General features: G+C 39.6%; 2 protein-coding genes across 4 annotated transcripts in view; both read left to right on the top strand.

The window, feature by feature from the left end:
- The first annotated feature begins 539 nt into the window (after positions 1-539).
- LOC117553277 (guanine nucleotide-binding protein G(I)/G(S)/G(O) subunit gamma-7) lies at positions 540-8815 on the top strand. Of its 3 annotated transcripts, none has more exons than XM_034227151.1 (4): positions 540-664; positions 3290-3430; positions 5395-5510; positions 7161-8815. In XM_034227151.1, exons 3-4 carry the CDS (start codon positions 5430-5432, stop codon positions 7284-7286), a joined length of 207 nt encoding a protein of 68 aa, XP_034083042.1. In that variant the 5' UTR covers positions 540-664; positions 3290-3430; positions 5395-5429; the 3' UTR covers positions 7287-8815. The 3 variants fall into 3 exon arrangements, with proteins under 3 accessions (XP_034083042.1, XP_034083043.1, XP_034083044.1); XM_034227152.1 differs by lacking the exon at positions 540-664 and adding an exon at positions 671-1108; XM_034227153.1 differs by lacking the exon at positions 540-664 and adding an exon at positions 671-943.
- Positions 8816-14295: 5480 nt separating this feature from the next.
- Positions 14296-16390, top strand: part of LOC117553278 (afadin-like) — a 33528-nt gene continuing 31433 nt past the window's right edge. The window contains exon 1 of the mRNA XM_034227154.1: positions 14296-14491. Within this exon, the coding sequence (XP_034083045.1) occupies positions 14396-14491 (96 nt within the window). The 5' untranslated portion in view covers positions 14296-14395. The remainder of the gene's footprint in view (positions 14492-16390) is intronic.

Here is a 16390-nt window from a genome sequence, read left to right on the forward strand (position 1 = left end):
AGATATGACATGGAAAAAAATATATATATTTAAGATTGGATCAAATAAGATACTTTAATAGAAACAATTGAAAAATGTTAAAATTCTGACAGATTTTATTATATTATTAGCAGGAATCTGACAGCTAGTATAAAAACGATCAGAGATTCTATATATTCTTAAGAAGACTTTTAAATACTTTAAGCCACTACAGATCAAACAAGACTTTTTAAAGCTTTCACTAAACTCATACACACTGAGAACAGGAAGACATGAAGACTCAAGTAATATTTAATAAGGCTTTCATTCATGGAGCTGTTACCCAAGTCTTTACGCCTCGAAAACTCACTACATTTACAGGGCTGCACATGCGTTCCCCAACCCAAAAATATGACTTAAAAACATTGAAAAAGATATCCATTAAATACCCTCTTGTGTAGATGCTGCACTCGGTTGATGTGTGTGTGTGTTTGTTTGGGAGCCCCTGGGTTAAAGGTGCTGTCATCGGATCTGATGGAGGGAGGGAGGGAGGAGGAAGAGGAGGAGGAGGGGGGTAGAGGAGTGGACAGACACTGGTAGCGGAGGGGGAGGCGTTTGGATCGGCGAAGACGGGGAGTGAACCAGCAGAGAGGGTGAGAAAGCAGCGGATCTGGCCCTTTAAATCACAAATACAGCGCTTTCGGAGGTGAGTTTGGAGATATTCGGGTATTTTTCTCCTTGTGTTTAAGAAATGTAACGCGTCTGTGTGCCTCTGCAACCCCTGCTTCTCGTCACCGAGGGCGGCTGCAGCGGAGAGGGGCTTCATCAGTGTCACGAATCCGGTTTCCCCCAGCCCTTTGCCGGCAGAGAGGGAGGGGAGGACTGGGGACAGGGTCAGTGGAAGATTTCCGACAGCTCGGCTGGACTGTGAGGACCCAGAAGCCACTGTGTCCAAAAAACCTCTGGATTGTACATGCTCAAAAAGGTCGTGTGCTGACAATTAGCATAATAGCGGAACATAAAGTCATGCGCTCCATTCTCGTTGGATGAGTTCACATTGGCCACCGGAGCCTGCCTCCCTCTGAACATGTCACCACCCTGCTCCCACGGATAACAACCGGGGCCTATTTGCAGACCTGAAGCTAGTCTGGTATTCACTTGGGAAAATATATCTAGCTTTGATATGTGCACAAGGTCTGAGTGTGCTTGCGCGCACTGTGCGTATGCGTGTGTATGTGAGTGTGGATAGCCATGGGAGAGAGAGGACATGCTGTTCTCTCCATCAAAATGCCCGCATTGTGTTTTCACATGGTAGAGCAGAAAGCAGGGCCTATAGCGGAGGACATGGTTCCGTACTGCGGCCCGATCAGCTCCGGAGCTGCTGGGATCAATAAGGATTCATGCATATTTGCGCGTCTTCAGAGCGGCTGCATGGGCTCCTGATCGGGGCCTGTCCAGTTCTGGTGATGCTTTGTGTCCAGGCCTTGACAAATAAACTGTTTACTGTATAGCCTATATGTTTGTCATCGGCTTTACATTGAAAACCAAATACATTTGAGGGCGTATGAGAGGAGAGATTTGACAGTGGAGGGGCAGAAACTTCTATGTGTGCTGGTTTGTAGGTGTAGGCTATGCTTCCTTCGCCATAGCAGAAAGTTTGAGAAATCAACAGGCTAAATAAAACAAGGCACTCAAAAAGACTTAGGCAAAGCATCGTTCTCACTTGTAGCCCCCTGTGCCTCTGAGTTCGTTTGCTTTTATTGTTGATGCAAGTCAACAAATACTTTGACATGTCCACACTGTTGTAAGAAAAAGTGTTTGGCTTTTTGAAGAATCAGGTGAGGGTTTGACAACAACAACTATCCTCAAATAAGCTTGTAGTTTTCATTTGTTAGTGTTCATTTCTGGTAGTTTTTTCAGGCTGTTGTCTGTGGACGTTATTTTATTTCACAAGTGTTATTGTACAGTTCAGGACCCCAGGGTTAACATCTTGAGTTGAGTTTGAGCATGTGGTTGAGACTGTTTACTCATGTTAGGGTAGTTTCCAGGGTTGGGTGATAACCCCCTACCGACTGTTTGTTAATACAAAGTATTCCAATATGAAACTTGCTATACAAGGGCCGATAAATACAAGTGTTGCTATTAAAGCATCCTATTAAGGGAGCGTATATAGTGCAATAATGTATGAGAGAAATGCAGCATCAATTGGTTTTATCTAAATAAATGTTTCGTCGGGCATGTTTACGTTTCCAGAAAGTGATATCACTTGACACTCCGCTTGCATACTAAAATCAATACTTTGACATTATCGACAGCTTTATCTCCAGGGGATTATGGGGGTCAATTCAATGCTGCCAAAAACAAGTCTGCATGTGTGTGAGAAATTACAAAAAGCGAATACAACCTACAGAAAGAAAAAGGGGTTTAAGGGTCTACTTAGGGGTAAGATTTGGGCTCAGGGTGAAGAGGATTTAACTTATAGCGTCAGGTTTGGATGTAATAGAAATGCATTTATACAAATGCATGTGCGCACACACATACGCACACGCACACACACACACACACACACACACACACACACACACACACACACACACACACACACACAGCTCTAATTACAGACATGATTCTCTGAGCTGCTCCACATTAGGAGTAATTAAAGCAGGACTCTCCTCCCTGGAGAGGGCGACAGACAGAGAGAGACAGTCGTAACACTCGATGTTATGCACTGAGGGAAACTTCTACGCTGTGCTAAGTGAAAGAAAGAAGCAGGAGGTTTATGAAGGTTTTTTTTGTAATAACTCTATGACAGCACAGGTATAAATGGACCTCCTTTTTTGGATCGGAAATGCAGGGCTGTCCTATCTGATGGATTATAATGGTATCACTGGTTTTGGTGACAGATGGCATGATGTGAATGATAAGAAGATGATGATGACAGTTTGGCATTCAAGCAAGTTCCAATCTCATTATATAAAATCAATTATGAAAACTTGAACTACAATTTTATTTGTCCCGCTGAAAAGCATATTTCTGAGTTCACATTCAAGTTTTTAGATTAAAATTCAGTGTTAATTTCAACTACAAATGACTGTTTTAAGGCAGATTTCACAGTTTTAAGGCAGATTTCACAGTTTTAAGGCAGATTTCACAGTTTTAAGGCAGATTTCACTTTCAACAGCAACTATCTTAAATCCAGATGGGATCGGTGTTATGAATCATTTAAAAAAGCCCAGTTGTACAAAACTGCAAATGGACAAGACTAACGTTTTCTGTAACCTCACTGGAAAAACACTCATCTCACGCCTCTTGTGTCTTTCCTTTTTTACAGGGACAAGCCAATGCGAGCTCACCTGCAGTCCAGCTCCGGCGTTTTGACTTGGCATTGAATTGTTTTCTTGTCATTCCTGCACCGCTAACATCTCCATCCAGTCACGTTTTCACGAGAGTCCTGTCTGCCACCACCAGCCAGGTAACACTCTATTGTCTCTGTTAAGCCAACAATTATTTATCATGAATACTTAACATACATCTAAACATAATGTAAAGAAAGTATTTCAAGTTATTTTTTGAAAATAGTTCAGCTCCAGCCTAAGTTATACTGTGTATATCATCTCCATAAAGTGTTTATTGATCACTCATTAATAATGCTGTACTATCATTCAGTAACCTCACGGTGGTGCTATAGCTTCGTCAACTGAGGCCATACGACCCCATAAATACAGCTATTAAAAATCAGCAGAGGTGGGAGAAGTACTCGAGTAAAACTAGAAGTACTCAGATCTTGTACTCGAGTAAAACTAGAAGTACTCAGATCTTGTACTTGAGTAAAACTAGAAGTACTCAGATCTTGTACTTGAGTAAAACTAGAAGTACTCAGATCTTGTACTTGAGTAAAACTAGAAGTACTCAGATCTTGTACTTGAGTAAAACTAGAAGTACTCAGATCTTGTACTTGAGTAAAACTAAAGTCTCAGATCTTGTACTAGTAAAAGTACTCAGATCTTGTACTTGAGTAAAAGTAGAAGTACTCAGATCTTGTACTTGAGTAAAAGTAGAAGTACTCAGATCTTGTACTTGAGTAAAAGTAGAAGTACTCAGATCTTGTACTTGAGTAAAAGTAGAAGTACTCAGATATTGTACTTGAGTAAAAGTAGAAGTATTCAGATCTTGTTCTTGAGTAAAAGTAGAAGTACTCAGATCTTGTACTTGAGTAAAAGTAGAAGTACTCAGATCTTGTGTAGGAATACTCTGTTACAGTAAAAGTCCTGCATTCAAAATGTTCCTCAAGTAAAGTAGAAAAGTATTCTCATCAAAATATAGTGAAAGTAGCGACAGTAAAAGTAGTCGTTGTGCAGATTGGTCCATTTCAGAATATTATATATGATATGTTTGATAATGATTGATCATGAAAGTGTTCTCAAAGCTGGTAAAGGTGCAGCTAGTTTGAATGACTTTGTATACTGCAGGGTAGCTGGTGGATTTACTCCAGGTGGAACTAAAGTCTGATTTAACACTTGGTTATATTTCACATCATTCATCCAGATCTGTGAAGTAACTAAAGGTATTAAATACATGTAGTGGAGTATAAGTACACCATTTACCTCTGAATTGTAGTGGAGTAGAAGTACAAAGTAACTTCAAATGGAAATACTCAAGTAAAGTACAAGTATCTCAAAACTGTACTTAAGTAGAGTATTTGAGTACATGTACTTAGTTACTTCCCACCTCCCAAAATCAGTTCATAAATCAGAGGAGCAGTGTAAAACCAATGTTCATATACATTCATATGTATGTAAGTAAACCCAGGATTAAATGTAATAATTTCATCGTTGACTCGTAAAAACATTCCTTTCCTAGCCCTGAATATATTCCACAGAGCTAGAAGCAGTAAAAGCATGTATAAACTACAAAAGTATCATTAACAAAGGTAACAAAACTAAAATGAATAATTATGCAGCGACCCTTAAAGGTATAATCTCATTACCTTTGGAGCTTGCACCAAAGCATTAACATGTGTGCTGCAATGTAATGTGGTACAGCATTTGTATTTAAAGTAATCTATGTACTGTGGTTTAATGTTTTGCATAATAGGTGACCTTTACGTTTAGTCAAATGTATTTCCCTCTGAAAAGTCAAAGTGGCATATAATGAAATAACTTTAGATACAGTTTGAGGGTAAATTAACGTAACAACAATCAATAAGTTGACCAACTGCAACAACGTTATGTGATTAAATACAGCATATATGCACACACAATATATTTGCTTTAATTTAAATGTGCATTTCCAAACCAGAAGTAATTTGACTTCTATGTCAGATCGTCCGAGGGAAACAGAAGACACAACGTATTGAAAGCACGCCGGGTCGAACGTGCACATTGCTCCAAACTCATCTGCATTATCTTTCTCTCTCTCTCTCTGTCTCTTATTCAGTTTTCTCCTGTGTTGGTGTATTCTGATGGATCAGTATGTCTACCACTAATAATATCGCCCAGGCCAGGAAACTGGTGGAACAGCTGAGAATCGAGGCAGGGATCGAACGCATTAAGGTAGGAGGAGATATATGTGGAAGTGATCATTCATCTGATTGTTTTCTCCTTACTATTTCTTCCCCTTCCTCCTTTCTCCTCTCCAAATCAAATCAAAGTTTATTTATATCGCCCAATGTCACAAGAAACGTTGGTCTCAGCGAGGTTTTCAGATTAACGACATAGATTCAAGTTTTAACAGATAAATACTATTACAAGAAAATAATATAGATAGAGAACGCGACATATAAGTGGTCTTCAACCTTCCTACATGTTCCCACACCACTCCGCTCCTCCGCTCCCTTCACTGGCTTCCGGTAACTGCTAGAATCCACCTCAAGACACTGCGTACCATGCTGCGAATGGATCTGACCCTTCCTACATCCAGGACATGGTTAAACCGTACACCCCAGCACGTGCACTCCGCTCTGCATCAGCCAAACGACTCGCTGCACCCTCGCTGCGAGGGGGACCCAAGTTCCCATCAGCAAAAACACGTGGGTTTGCTGTCCTGGCTCCAAGATGGTGGAATGAGCTCCCCATTGACATCAGGACGGCAGATAGCTTGCACATCTTCCGGCGCAGACTGAAAACTCATCTCTTTCGACTCCACTTCGAGCGATAGAACTATTAACAAAGCACTTATATACTAATAAAGGGCTGGCTTATCTAAAGCCAGTTGAGTAGCACTTGAAATGTTTGGCTCTATGAAACCTGATGTACTTTATGATTCTGTTTTCTTCAAGTTGGTCGAATGCACTTATTGTAAGTCACTTTGGATAAAAGCGTCAGCTAAATGCAATGTAAAAAATGTAATATAAGACAAATAAAACAAAAAGAGAGTGAAAACACAATAAAACAATAGAGTAAATGCCATCAAATGTAGGACAAACATTGGGTAAAACTATAGGCTTGACTAAAAAGGAAGGTCTTCAACACCACAACAGCCCAGATGCATTATTTTTTGTATTGTCCATGTTGCAAGTCTGTGGTCTAAGATTCAAAATTGGCTGAAGACACTCAATATTGAATTTACATTTAAACCCTTTAATATTTTACTTGGGCTTTTAGATGAAGACCGCACACAGTTAATAAATACAACTATTCTTCCGGCTAAAATATACATATTTTTAAAACTCAATCAAGGAGTATTTCTTAATTTAAGGTGTTTGAAGAGTAGATTACAAATACAATCTGTTTTGGAAAAAATTATTGCCACAAAAATCAAAGGGTGGATCAACACGCCATGAAATGGGAATTAATGAGCTCTAACGAAGAGTGGGATTAAAGGAACAATAAATATGCTTTCCATGTTGTGTTTTTGGTGGTTTTTGGTTGTCAACCTATATTTGTTTGTGAAATGTTGAAGTGATCCTACTGACTGTATCTTTATTTCTTCTGTTTTATTTATTTTTATTTTTGTCTGAGATGGAAATGTCATCTCCTATATGTTAATGTTATGTCCACGTTGTGTCTTTAGCCTGTACAAAAAACACTGTCTGCCTCCCTAATTAAAACAGGAAGTTGGTTCCACAGAAAGGAGGAAGCTGAACGCTCCTGATCTAGTTTTCAGACTCTGGGCACCACTTAAATACCTGCTCACCCCCCCCCCCCCCCCCCCCCCCCCCCCCCCCCCCCCCCCCCCCCCCCCCCCCCCTTCTTCTTCTGCAGGTGTCTAAAGCGGCAGCAGACCTGATGAGTTACTGTGAGCAGCACGCTCGTACCGACCCTCTGCTGGTCGGGATTCCCACCTCTGACAACCCTTTCAAGGACAAGAAGCCCTGCATCATCCTATAGCCGTCTTCTGACACACACACACACACTCACACACACTTATATACACTTGTGCACATACAGGCACATATAAATGCACACATTCAATACTTAAAATGATCCTCAAACTCATGCAAGCACACATTTCAAGCCTACAAAGACATACAGAAACACACACACACTCCAAAAATAGCCACTCTGGAAAAGCGCCATACTCCGGAGCCACAGCTAGGGGGCAGGTATCTCGTTCTCTTGGTGGCTGAGATCAGTATATCACTGAGTATGATCCAAGGTGCTTTTGGTTATATTCGGTTAATTAACTACAAGTGTCAGCTTAACTTTGAAAGGGATTTGGACATTATTTATCAGTAAGAAAACCGGATTTCTTTCCTTCTTTTGTCAAAAAATGAAGGGGTTGTTTAAAGGATGGACTGCAGTGCCATAGGCGAGGAGTGGGAGGATGCATGTTGGCAACAGAAATGAACGGTTGGCGCTCCCAAACAGGGAGTTAAAACAGGCCTGAGAGCTTTGCCTACAAACCTATTGTGCTAAATCATGGCGGGTAATTTCGGAGCAAGTGGCTGAAGCCTTTGCCTTTTTCAAACTAGCATGTTCCCATCCAACAGACCTCTGCCTGTGGCCTCACTGCGGCCGTCTGCAGCCTTTGGCAAAACATCCAGCTGTGCCAACCTGTGCAGAAAGTCGTCCCTCGGTGCTGATCTGATGTCACCGTTTTCACTGCGGTTCAATATGGCTGCTGTTGGTTGAGATCAAAGTCTAACGTGACATCAGATCTACAGCAGAACATAGTTAACTGCTCTCCAAACACTCGAGCTATTAACCCTGGACGCTTACTGCAATTTTCTTAAGAAATACTTTTGTGTGAACTACATGTATGTTGCGATATTTTGTTGAAGCATTATTTAACAGATAAATATAATACTTTATTTTAATTATTGGTTTGCTTTGAGATAGGTGTTGCCCCTGGCTGGTCACGTTTCTCTTCCTGTTTGAGGCTAGATGCTACTATTAATCAAACAACAGGAGATCTAGTTGTCTAGGGGTATCACCTATAAGCAGATAACAGAAGTATCTTAATCTAGCCGCCCTGTGCTTTACCCCGAGGTCGCGCACTGACCACACCTTTACAGTCTGCAAGGACTGCATGGCTGGAGGGGAAAACCCAAACTGAAAAAGTAAAAGTGATGCTGTCTTAAAACGTTTAGATTAACCTTTCCCTTTCCTGCCTTCTTCACTTTTGTTTGTGTGTTTGAATTGGCAGTTTTTATAATGTTAATGGATGGAAAAGAAGATATAATGCATTAGATAGTGAAAAGATAAAGGTGTTTGCTTTGTTTGCATCTACAGTAGAGGAAGAGGGAACCACAGTACATCAAAGCAACCTGGCTAAACCAGTCTGAGAGTTTGGGGTCAGAGGCTGGGTCGGTAACAGCCAGCAGTCGATACACGGTTTCCTCTGTCCTCCTCTCCTCCACAATGCTCCTCTCTCTGACAAACCAAACGTGATTGTAAAAGCTGAAGTTGAAGTGAAAGAAAAAATGAAGTAAAGAGAAACAAACTAACTGTATAAACTTTATTTCAGACATGTGCAGATTCAGAAGTGATACATTGAAGAGTAGCTGTTATGGGTTTGTTTGTGAGTTTCTTCTGTCTATGGAGTCCATGGAGCCTGGTGAGTTGAGTAGTTCCCTGTACAGTGTTTGTAAGATACACAATCTAGACACAGAACCTCCCTCTCTGGATGTTGGATTTTTTTTAGTACTACTTTTTTTGTTCGGTCAGTCACATATCTGTCTTCATTTCTTCTTCTTTTTCTCATTCAGGATTTAGAGGCTTGGGATAGAGGATTGTTTAAACCAGTGATTCTCAAACTTTTTTCAATAATGTACCCCCTTTGAAAAAAAAATACCCCTGATCAGCACAAAAACGATTTGCTAGGGACAAAAGGCCTAAAGAGGTACAGTACAGCGATGCACCATCAGTGTCTGATTTATTAAAACAACAACCTTGTAACTGAGAAACACTTAAATGCTACATTTCAAATGTTTACAATCCATCACTAAATTCATGGCAAACCAATTTGAACATCATGCAATAACACTGAGACGACATTAGTTGCATTGAACTGATCTTTTTAATAAGTTGTACTTACAATGTAGTGAAACATGGGCTTGTGCTTCACTGAGGATCGTTGTCATTCTGACATGAGGCAACTGCAGTTATTACACTTCACGTTTTGAAATATGTGTAACTCTAGTCTATTAATATAAAACCCACACTGCTCAAACTTCGTTACTTTTCCTAAAATTGGTATATTTATCTTATCTTTTTTTTCATTATCATAAAATAAATCTCACGTACCCCCTGCAGTACTCCAACGTACCCCTAGGGGTCCGCGTACCCCCATTTGAGAACCACTGGTTTAAACCATAGATACAAAAACAAAACATCTGATAGAAACAAAACAACTGTTAGGTTTATTATCGTGTCCTGAACCAACGACCTCTTCACGGTGGCAAAAACCAACCTCCTTTAACACCGGAGCAGCAACGCTGTTCTCAAGTGTTGGTTATGGTCTGCATTTAGGACAACACACACTCATTCGCATAACACACTCTCTTGCTGTTGTTGTTTTAGGTTTGATTGCCCGAAGTCAAAGCTTAAAGGAGCACTAAATGACACGTGCTGCTTTTGATGCTTGATCCCTGAAAAGATGTGTGCAATCATATTTACATTGGAGCATTTAGCCGAGGCTTTTGTCAGCTGTAACGTACAAGACTTACGACTGCTGATGAATCTCAGGGGAGTTGAATCGACTGCTTTTTTCTGTTAGGCTATTTGATCATGAGCCTCCTGCTGAGTTTCTATTAGAAGCGGTGCGAACTGTTGAGCAGTGTGCACAGAGACAAAGCAGGCAGGGGGCAACTTTTGGGCATGTTTGCGACGGAATTAAATGATTATGAGGTACCCTTGACAAATCTTTGAATGTGTCTTTAAAGGAATAGCATGTATGTGCATTTCAGTGTGTGTTTTTGAGAGACACACAGTGTGTAAGAAGGCACAGTATCTCCACATAATGATGTTACTATCACTCAGCCCTCCAATGGCAGGTCAGGATGAGTCTGACCTGAGCAGAGGACACGTTGTGCAATATGTACGGCAGGGGTGTCAAACTCAATTTCATCACGGCCACATTCGCATTATGGTTGCACTCAAAGGGCCGGTTGTAACTTTAAGACTATAAAAAATTCATAAATATTTAATATATATATAAACTAATGTATTATATTACATCATTGCCTCTGCATTGAATTATTATCGGATAGGGTAAACACTTCATATTTAACTACGTCTGAAAGCAGAAGTCTAGGGCAAATAATTGCAAGTCTCTTCAGTGAGAACGTCACAACACGATTTTAAAAGACATTTTGAAAAAAAAAAGTCAATTCTGAGGAAAAAATGCATATTTAGAAGAAAAAAATTCAAATCTGAGAAAAGTCAAATTTGAGATGCATTGTGGGACATGTAGTTTATGGGCAACGTGCTTCTGTAAATCGCCATGTAACCGTATTACAAACATATTATATTCTTTGCAAGCTCTTGTGGGGCCACATTAAATGAAGTCGCGGGCCGGATTTGGCCCCCGGGCCTTGAGTTTGACACCTCTGATGTACGGCCTCCTCTCACTCAGATGCTACTGTGCTCATCTTTAAGAAGAGGAAAGAAGGGCCTTGTAGGAATATACAATAATGGGAAGCTATTTTTAATGTGATGACCAATAATGACCAAAAACAACCCAGAAAATCAAAAAATGTGTTCAGCTTGTTTTCCCCGCTCATCAAAGCCATTAAAGCAACCCCAATGTTTCTCTGTATAAAGTTAAGCTGGCAGCAAGTTAGCTTAGCTTAAGTGTAAGAGCAAATCCAGGACATTGAAGCCAATTTGACAAAGTGTTGAAATACAACTTCAGGATTTTGTGTGTGACGCCATTGGATATCCAGAGTTATACCCTTTCTTTTTTCATTTGAGCAGGGTTCAAAGAAAATAGTGGTAGGCTTGCTTTATGGGCAAGTGTTGACTTACTGTCTGTCTGGGGATCTTTCTGTCTGATTTCACCGCTGACGTTACATTGGCGGAAATTCTGTCATTGGATTGATATGTCCAAATTGACCAATCAGAATCGAGTATTCAATTAAAGCTGTGTTAAGCTAAGATAACCAGCTTCTGGCTGTCATTCAATTTGAGCAAACAGATAATGAAGTGGTAAACATCTTCTCTAAACCTCCCTGCAATAAATCCATTAATGGTATTTCCCAAGAGGTTAAACCATACCTTTACATTAGATATGTCCCTTTATCTAGAGTTAATTGTAGAGTTGTTCGAAATATAATAACTATACAAACAGAAACTTGACTGCAGTGACACACAGGAAGTAATGCAGAATAACTCATCTGTGTTCTTCCCCAGAAATATATACTTCAAAATTGGGCAATTTCTTGTCGAGGAAATCAGAGGCAGTCATTTCTTTGAAAAATGCATTTCAAATTACAACTGCACGAGAATCACACAACATGAAACAAGCATGCACACATATCAGCTCACACACATACACACACTGATGTTGTTCTGGATATGTCTGACAGATTCTATTTTTTACCATTATTGTCATTTCAGTCATTCCATGGCTGGTTGAGCTTAAAATCAGAGAGACAGACGACCTAAATTGCTGGTTTGGCTGACGGCTTCTCTGATTGGTTGGTTTGCCTTATAGTGGCGTATATTGTGTTGATGCTGGTCTTGGGGTTGTCAGGTCGACAGAATGAACAGTGTTAAAGTAGAACATGAAGCTTGAGATGGAAATCCCCTGGTGTTGTGACTCAAAGCAGGCGAGAGTTGAGGCTCCTCACCGGCTGACTACGAAATCAAACATGGCTGAATCCGCCCTGAGCCGTTCCCGAGACTCGTCCTTTGTGTTCTGATCTCCTGTGTATGCATACAGTATATGTATCTTTTTGCCTTGATTGATTATGAAGAAAATATATCTATTTTTTGTAACTGTTCTCTGATGTGCCATAACTCATGTTTTCTTGCACACTGTTAATATTTTGTGGATATAGCTGTTAAAAAAGATGATATTGAAAAGTAGATAACATTAATAAAAAGATGATATAATAACAAATACTCTTGTGCAATTTTTGTTTGTAACTTTGCTGACGGCACGCTTGCATGGAGGGCAATGTCAATTAAAGGCTTTGCCACAAAGCATGTTTGTTTTTCCTACTACTTCAACCCAATGCAACTTGATGCTTTTTTTATTTTGATTTATTTGTGTTTTATTTTGTGTCAATGTCAACATTTTGATCAATGATTTGTATTTACTTTCCTCCTAAAGTACTCCAACACATTGTACGTGATTGGCTAAGGGGTGGGACATCTTTTAAGCGGTTGACCAATCATAACAGAGCCGGCCAGCTAACCAATCAGAGCAAACTGGGCCCTGGTTTGGAGCTTTTTCAACATTGAGCTAACATGTCCCGTAGAGCCACTTAATACTAACCTGAAAATAAGCAGAGTAGGGCCCCTTTAATACAAAAAATTGCAAGATTACAAATATATTAAATACATGAATACAAAGAATAATGCAGATGTGCTGTAGGTTTGTGTTTTAATTAGATAATTGATGCAGTATCACACATTTTCTTGTACTGAAGGGCATCTTCTCTGCATTTCCCAACAACCAGACAACAATAACCATGATTGTTCAGTTATCTTTTAAAAGTTAAACTGTGAATATAATTAAGGGTAAGTTTTGTTAGAGCTTTTGTTTCTATTGTATGTTTACCCAGAAAGCTTCACAGCACCAACAAAAGCTGACCTACATAATGTGGTGAAGCTGAATGGGAGACATGGAACATGGACTGGATTCACTGAGGCTGAGCATGAGAAACATAGATCCTCTCAGGCGGAAACATCCGGGTTATTATGTATTTATTTCAGCAAGGACCATGCATACAAATACATGAATCTCAGAAAAGAGAAGAGATGAATTATGCCAGATTTGAGCTAATAGCTAATTTCCATCTGCAGTCCTCATGATGACGTCTGCAGCACTGTTTAAACATTCAAAACAACAAGTGCTTTCACTGTCAATTCATCTGTTTAAACCCTTTTTTACCCAAAACAGAAATGTAACAGTGGTGGCAGAATTATTCAGCAGGGCTGCACGCTTAATGATCATTTTAAAGATATTGCTAAATGGACTACAAATTGCATAATATGGCAACAATATGTGTAAATATGTGAAGTAGAGCTGCAGATGTAATTATACAAACTAAATAAAGAAACATTTTGGCCCAGATTACCTCACATTGCAAATCATATCAGTCAAACTAAATGCAATTAGTCCAGCCCTATTACTTAGTGTTTTTACTTAAAGTAGTACAAGTCCTTCATTTCAAATTATATTGAAGTTAAAGTGTATAAGTATTGGCATCAAATTAACTTAAAATAACTAAGTGAAATACTTATTGTGCGTATTAGCTCATTTCAAAATCACATTTTAGATTTTAGATGCATTAATGCTGCTGGATATCTTTTATATTGCAGTTAATTTATAGTTGATATATATTGTGTATAAGCTAATATTCTGCATCTGTAAAGAGTAATTTACTGCTGGTTCAGTGTCGTAAAAAAAGAGCCAAACAACAAGAAAATATTCAGATATAAGAAACTGTAATAATAGAATTCTCACTGTTTTCGTTCCTAAAAGTCTTAATAATTGTCCACTAATTTTAAAGGTCACATATCAGCTTAGAAATACAAACAAACTCTTCCTGCTGTAAAATATCTGATTAAAGAGGAAAAAGAAAGTGTCAGATTAAATTGCCGGGGATTATAAAGAAGGGAGGGGATTATGATTAGAAACTGTTTGCCTCACATAACGAGGAACCACTGACCCGTTAATGAGGCTCGGAAAGGGGGTGTTTATCACTGACGGAGGGGTGGGGTCCTCCCAAACAATACATCAACACCCAGAGAGACTTTCCCTGTCAGTCTCAGAGTTTCTCTGGAGGATCTCAGCGAGGTAAAGTCTTTGAGGATAATTTGGGAAAATGCCAGAGGAGGAACAGCGAGAGAAACTATCCCGAGTGATCCGGCAGTGGAACAACAACAGACTGGACCTGTTCGAGATCACTGCCCCTGATCAGGTGAGTCCTGCACACATTATTTATCACTTGTATATAGACTCTCCTTGCATTACTTCTATATTTTATTGTATTTACTTTCACTATTTTATCAGTTTTATTGTGTTGCACTGTTGGAAGAGCCTGGGACCTAAGATTTCCATCGACATCACCACACTGTAGCCATGTACGAATGACAATAAAAGCCTTGAATCTTGAAAAAAAAACAATGTTTAAAAGTTTACGTTTATTTGTTTTTGTATCGCATCACAGCAGCTGTACTTCCTGTTTAACATGGTGACAAACAACATACACTGCTGTAGGAAGTATAACATTGCAGTATTAAAATACTGTTCTATATAAAGTATTGTTGAGATCCAGGCCTAGAAATCATATTCAACGAAATTAACAAAACATATTTGTTAGGTACAGATCGAAGGGGCCCTCTCCTGCTGATGTTCAGGTGTATATCAGTATGCAGTGTCTCTACTTTAAAGAGTCCTCTCCTGCTGATGTTCAGGTGTATATCAGTGTGCAGTGTCTCTATTTTAAAGAGTCCTCTCCTGCTGATGTTCAGGTGTATATCAGTATGTAGTGTCTCTACTTTAAAGAGTCCTCTCCTGCTGATGTTCAGGTGTATATCAGTATGTAGTGTCTCTACTTTAAAGAGTCCTCTCCAGCTGATGTCCAGGTGTATATCACTATGTAGTGTCTCTACTTTAAAGAGTCCTCTCCTGCTGATGTTCAGGTGTAGTGTCTCTACTTTAAAGAGTCCTCTTCTGCTGAGGTTCAGGTGTATATCAGTATGTAGTGTCTCTACTTTAAAGAGTCCTCTTCTGCTGATGTTCAGGTGTATATCAGTATGTAGTGTCTCTACTTTAAAGAGTCCTCTCCTGCTGATGTTCAGGTGTATATCAGAATGTAGTGTCTCTACTTTAAAGAGTCCTCTCCTGCTGATGTTCAGGTGTATATCAGTATGTAGTGTCTCTACTTTAAAGAGTCCTCTCCTGCTGATGTTCAGGTGTATATCAGTATGTAGTGTCTCTACTTTAAAGAGTCCTCTCCTAATGATGTTCAGGTGTATATCAGTATGTAGTGTCTCTACTTTAAAGAGTCCTCTCCTGCTGATGTTCAGGTGTATATCAGTATGTAGTGTTTCTACTTTAAAGAGCCCTCTCCTGTTGATGTTCAGGTGTATATCAGTATGTAGTGTCTCTACTTTAAAGAGTCCTCTCCTGCTGATGTTCAGGTGTATATCAGTATGTAGTGTCTCTACTTTAAAGAGTCCTCTCCTGCTGATGTTCAAGTTTATATCAGTATGTAGTGTCTCTACTTTAAAGAGTCCTCTCCTGCTGAGGTTCAGGTGTATATCAGTATGTAGTGTCTCTACTTTAAAGAGTTCTCTCCTGCTGATGTTCAGGTGTATATCAGTATGTAGTGTCTCTACTTTAAAGAGTCTTCTCCTGCTGATGTTCAGGTGTATATCAGTACGTAGGTGTCTAATTTAAAGAGTCCTCTCCTGCTGATGTTCAGGTGTATATCAGTATGTAGTGTCTCTACTTTAAAGAGTCCTCTCCTGCTGATGTTCAGGTGTATATCAGTATGTAGTGTCTCTACTTTAAAGAGTCCTCTCCTGCTGATGTTCAGGTGTATATCAGTATGTAGTGTCTCTACTTTAAAGAGTCCTCTCCTGCTGATGTTCAGGTGTATATCAGTATGTAGTGTCTCTACTTTAAAGAGTTCGCTCCTGCTGATGTTCCGGTATATCAGTATGTAGTGTCTCTACTTTAAAGAGTCCTCTCCTGCTGATGTTCCGGTATATCAGTATGTAGTGTCTCTACTTTAAAGAGTCTTCTCCTGCTGATGTTCAGGTGTATATCAGTATGTAGCGTCTCTACTTTAAAGAGTCCTCTCCTGCTGATG

This window comes from Gymnodraco acuticeps, unplaced genomic scaffold (assembly GCF_902827175.1).
Source record: "Gymnodraco acuticeps unplaced genomic scaffold, fGymAcu1.1, whole genome shotgun sequence".
NCBI lineage: Eukaryota > Metazoa > Chordata > Actinopteri > Perciformes > Bathydraconidae > Gymnodraco > Gymnodraco acuticeps.

Coding starts and splice junctions, on each gene's coding strand:
- LOC117553277 (XM_034227151.1), top strand. CDS start 5,430: ATGTCTACCACTAATAATATCGCCCAGGCCAGGAAACTGGTGGAACAG. Junction 5,511..7,160: donor CAGGGATCGAACGCATTAAG/GTAGGAGGAGAT, acceptor CTTCTTCTGCAG/GTGTCTAAAGCGGCAGCAGA.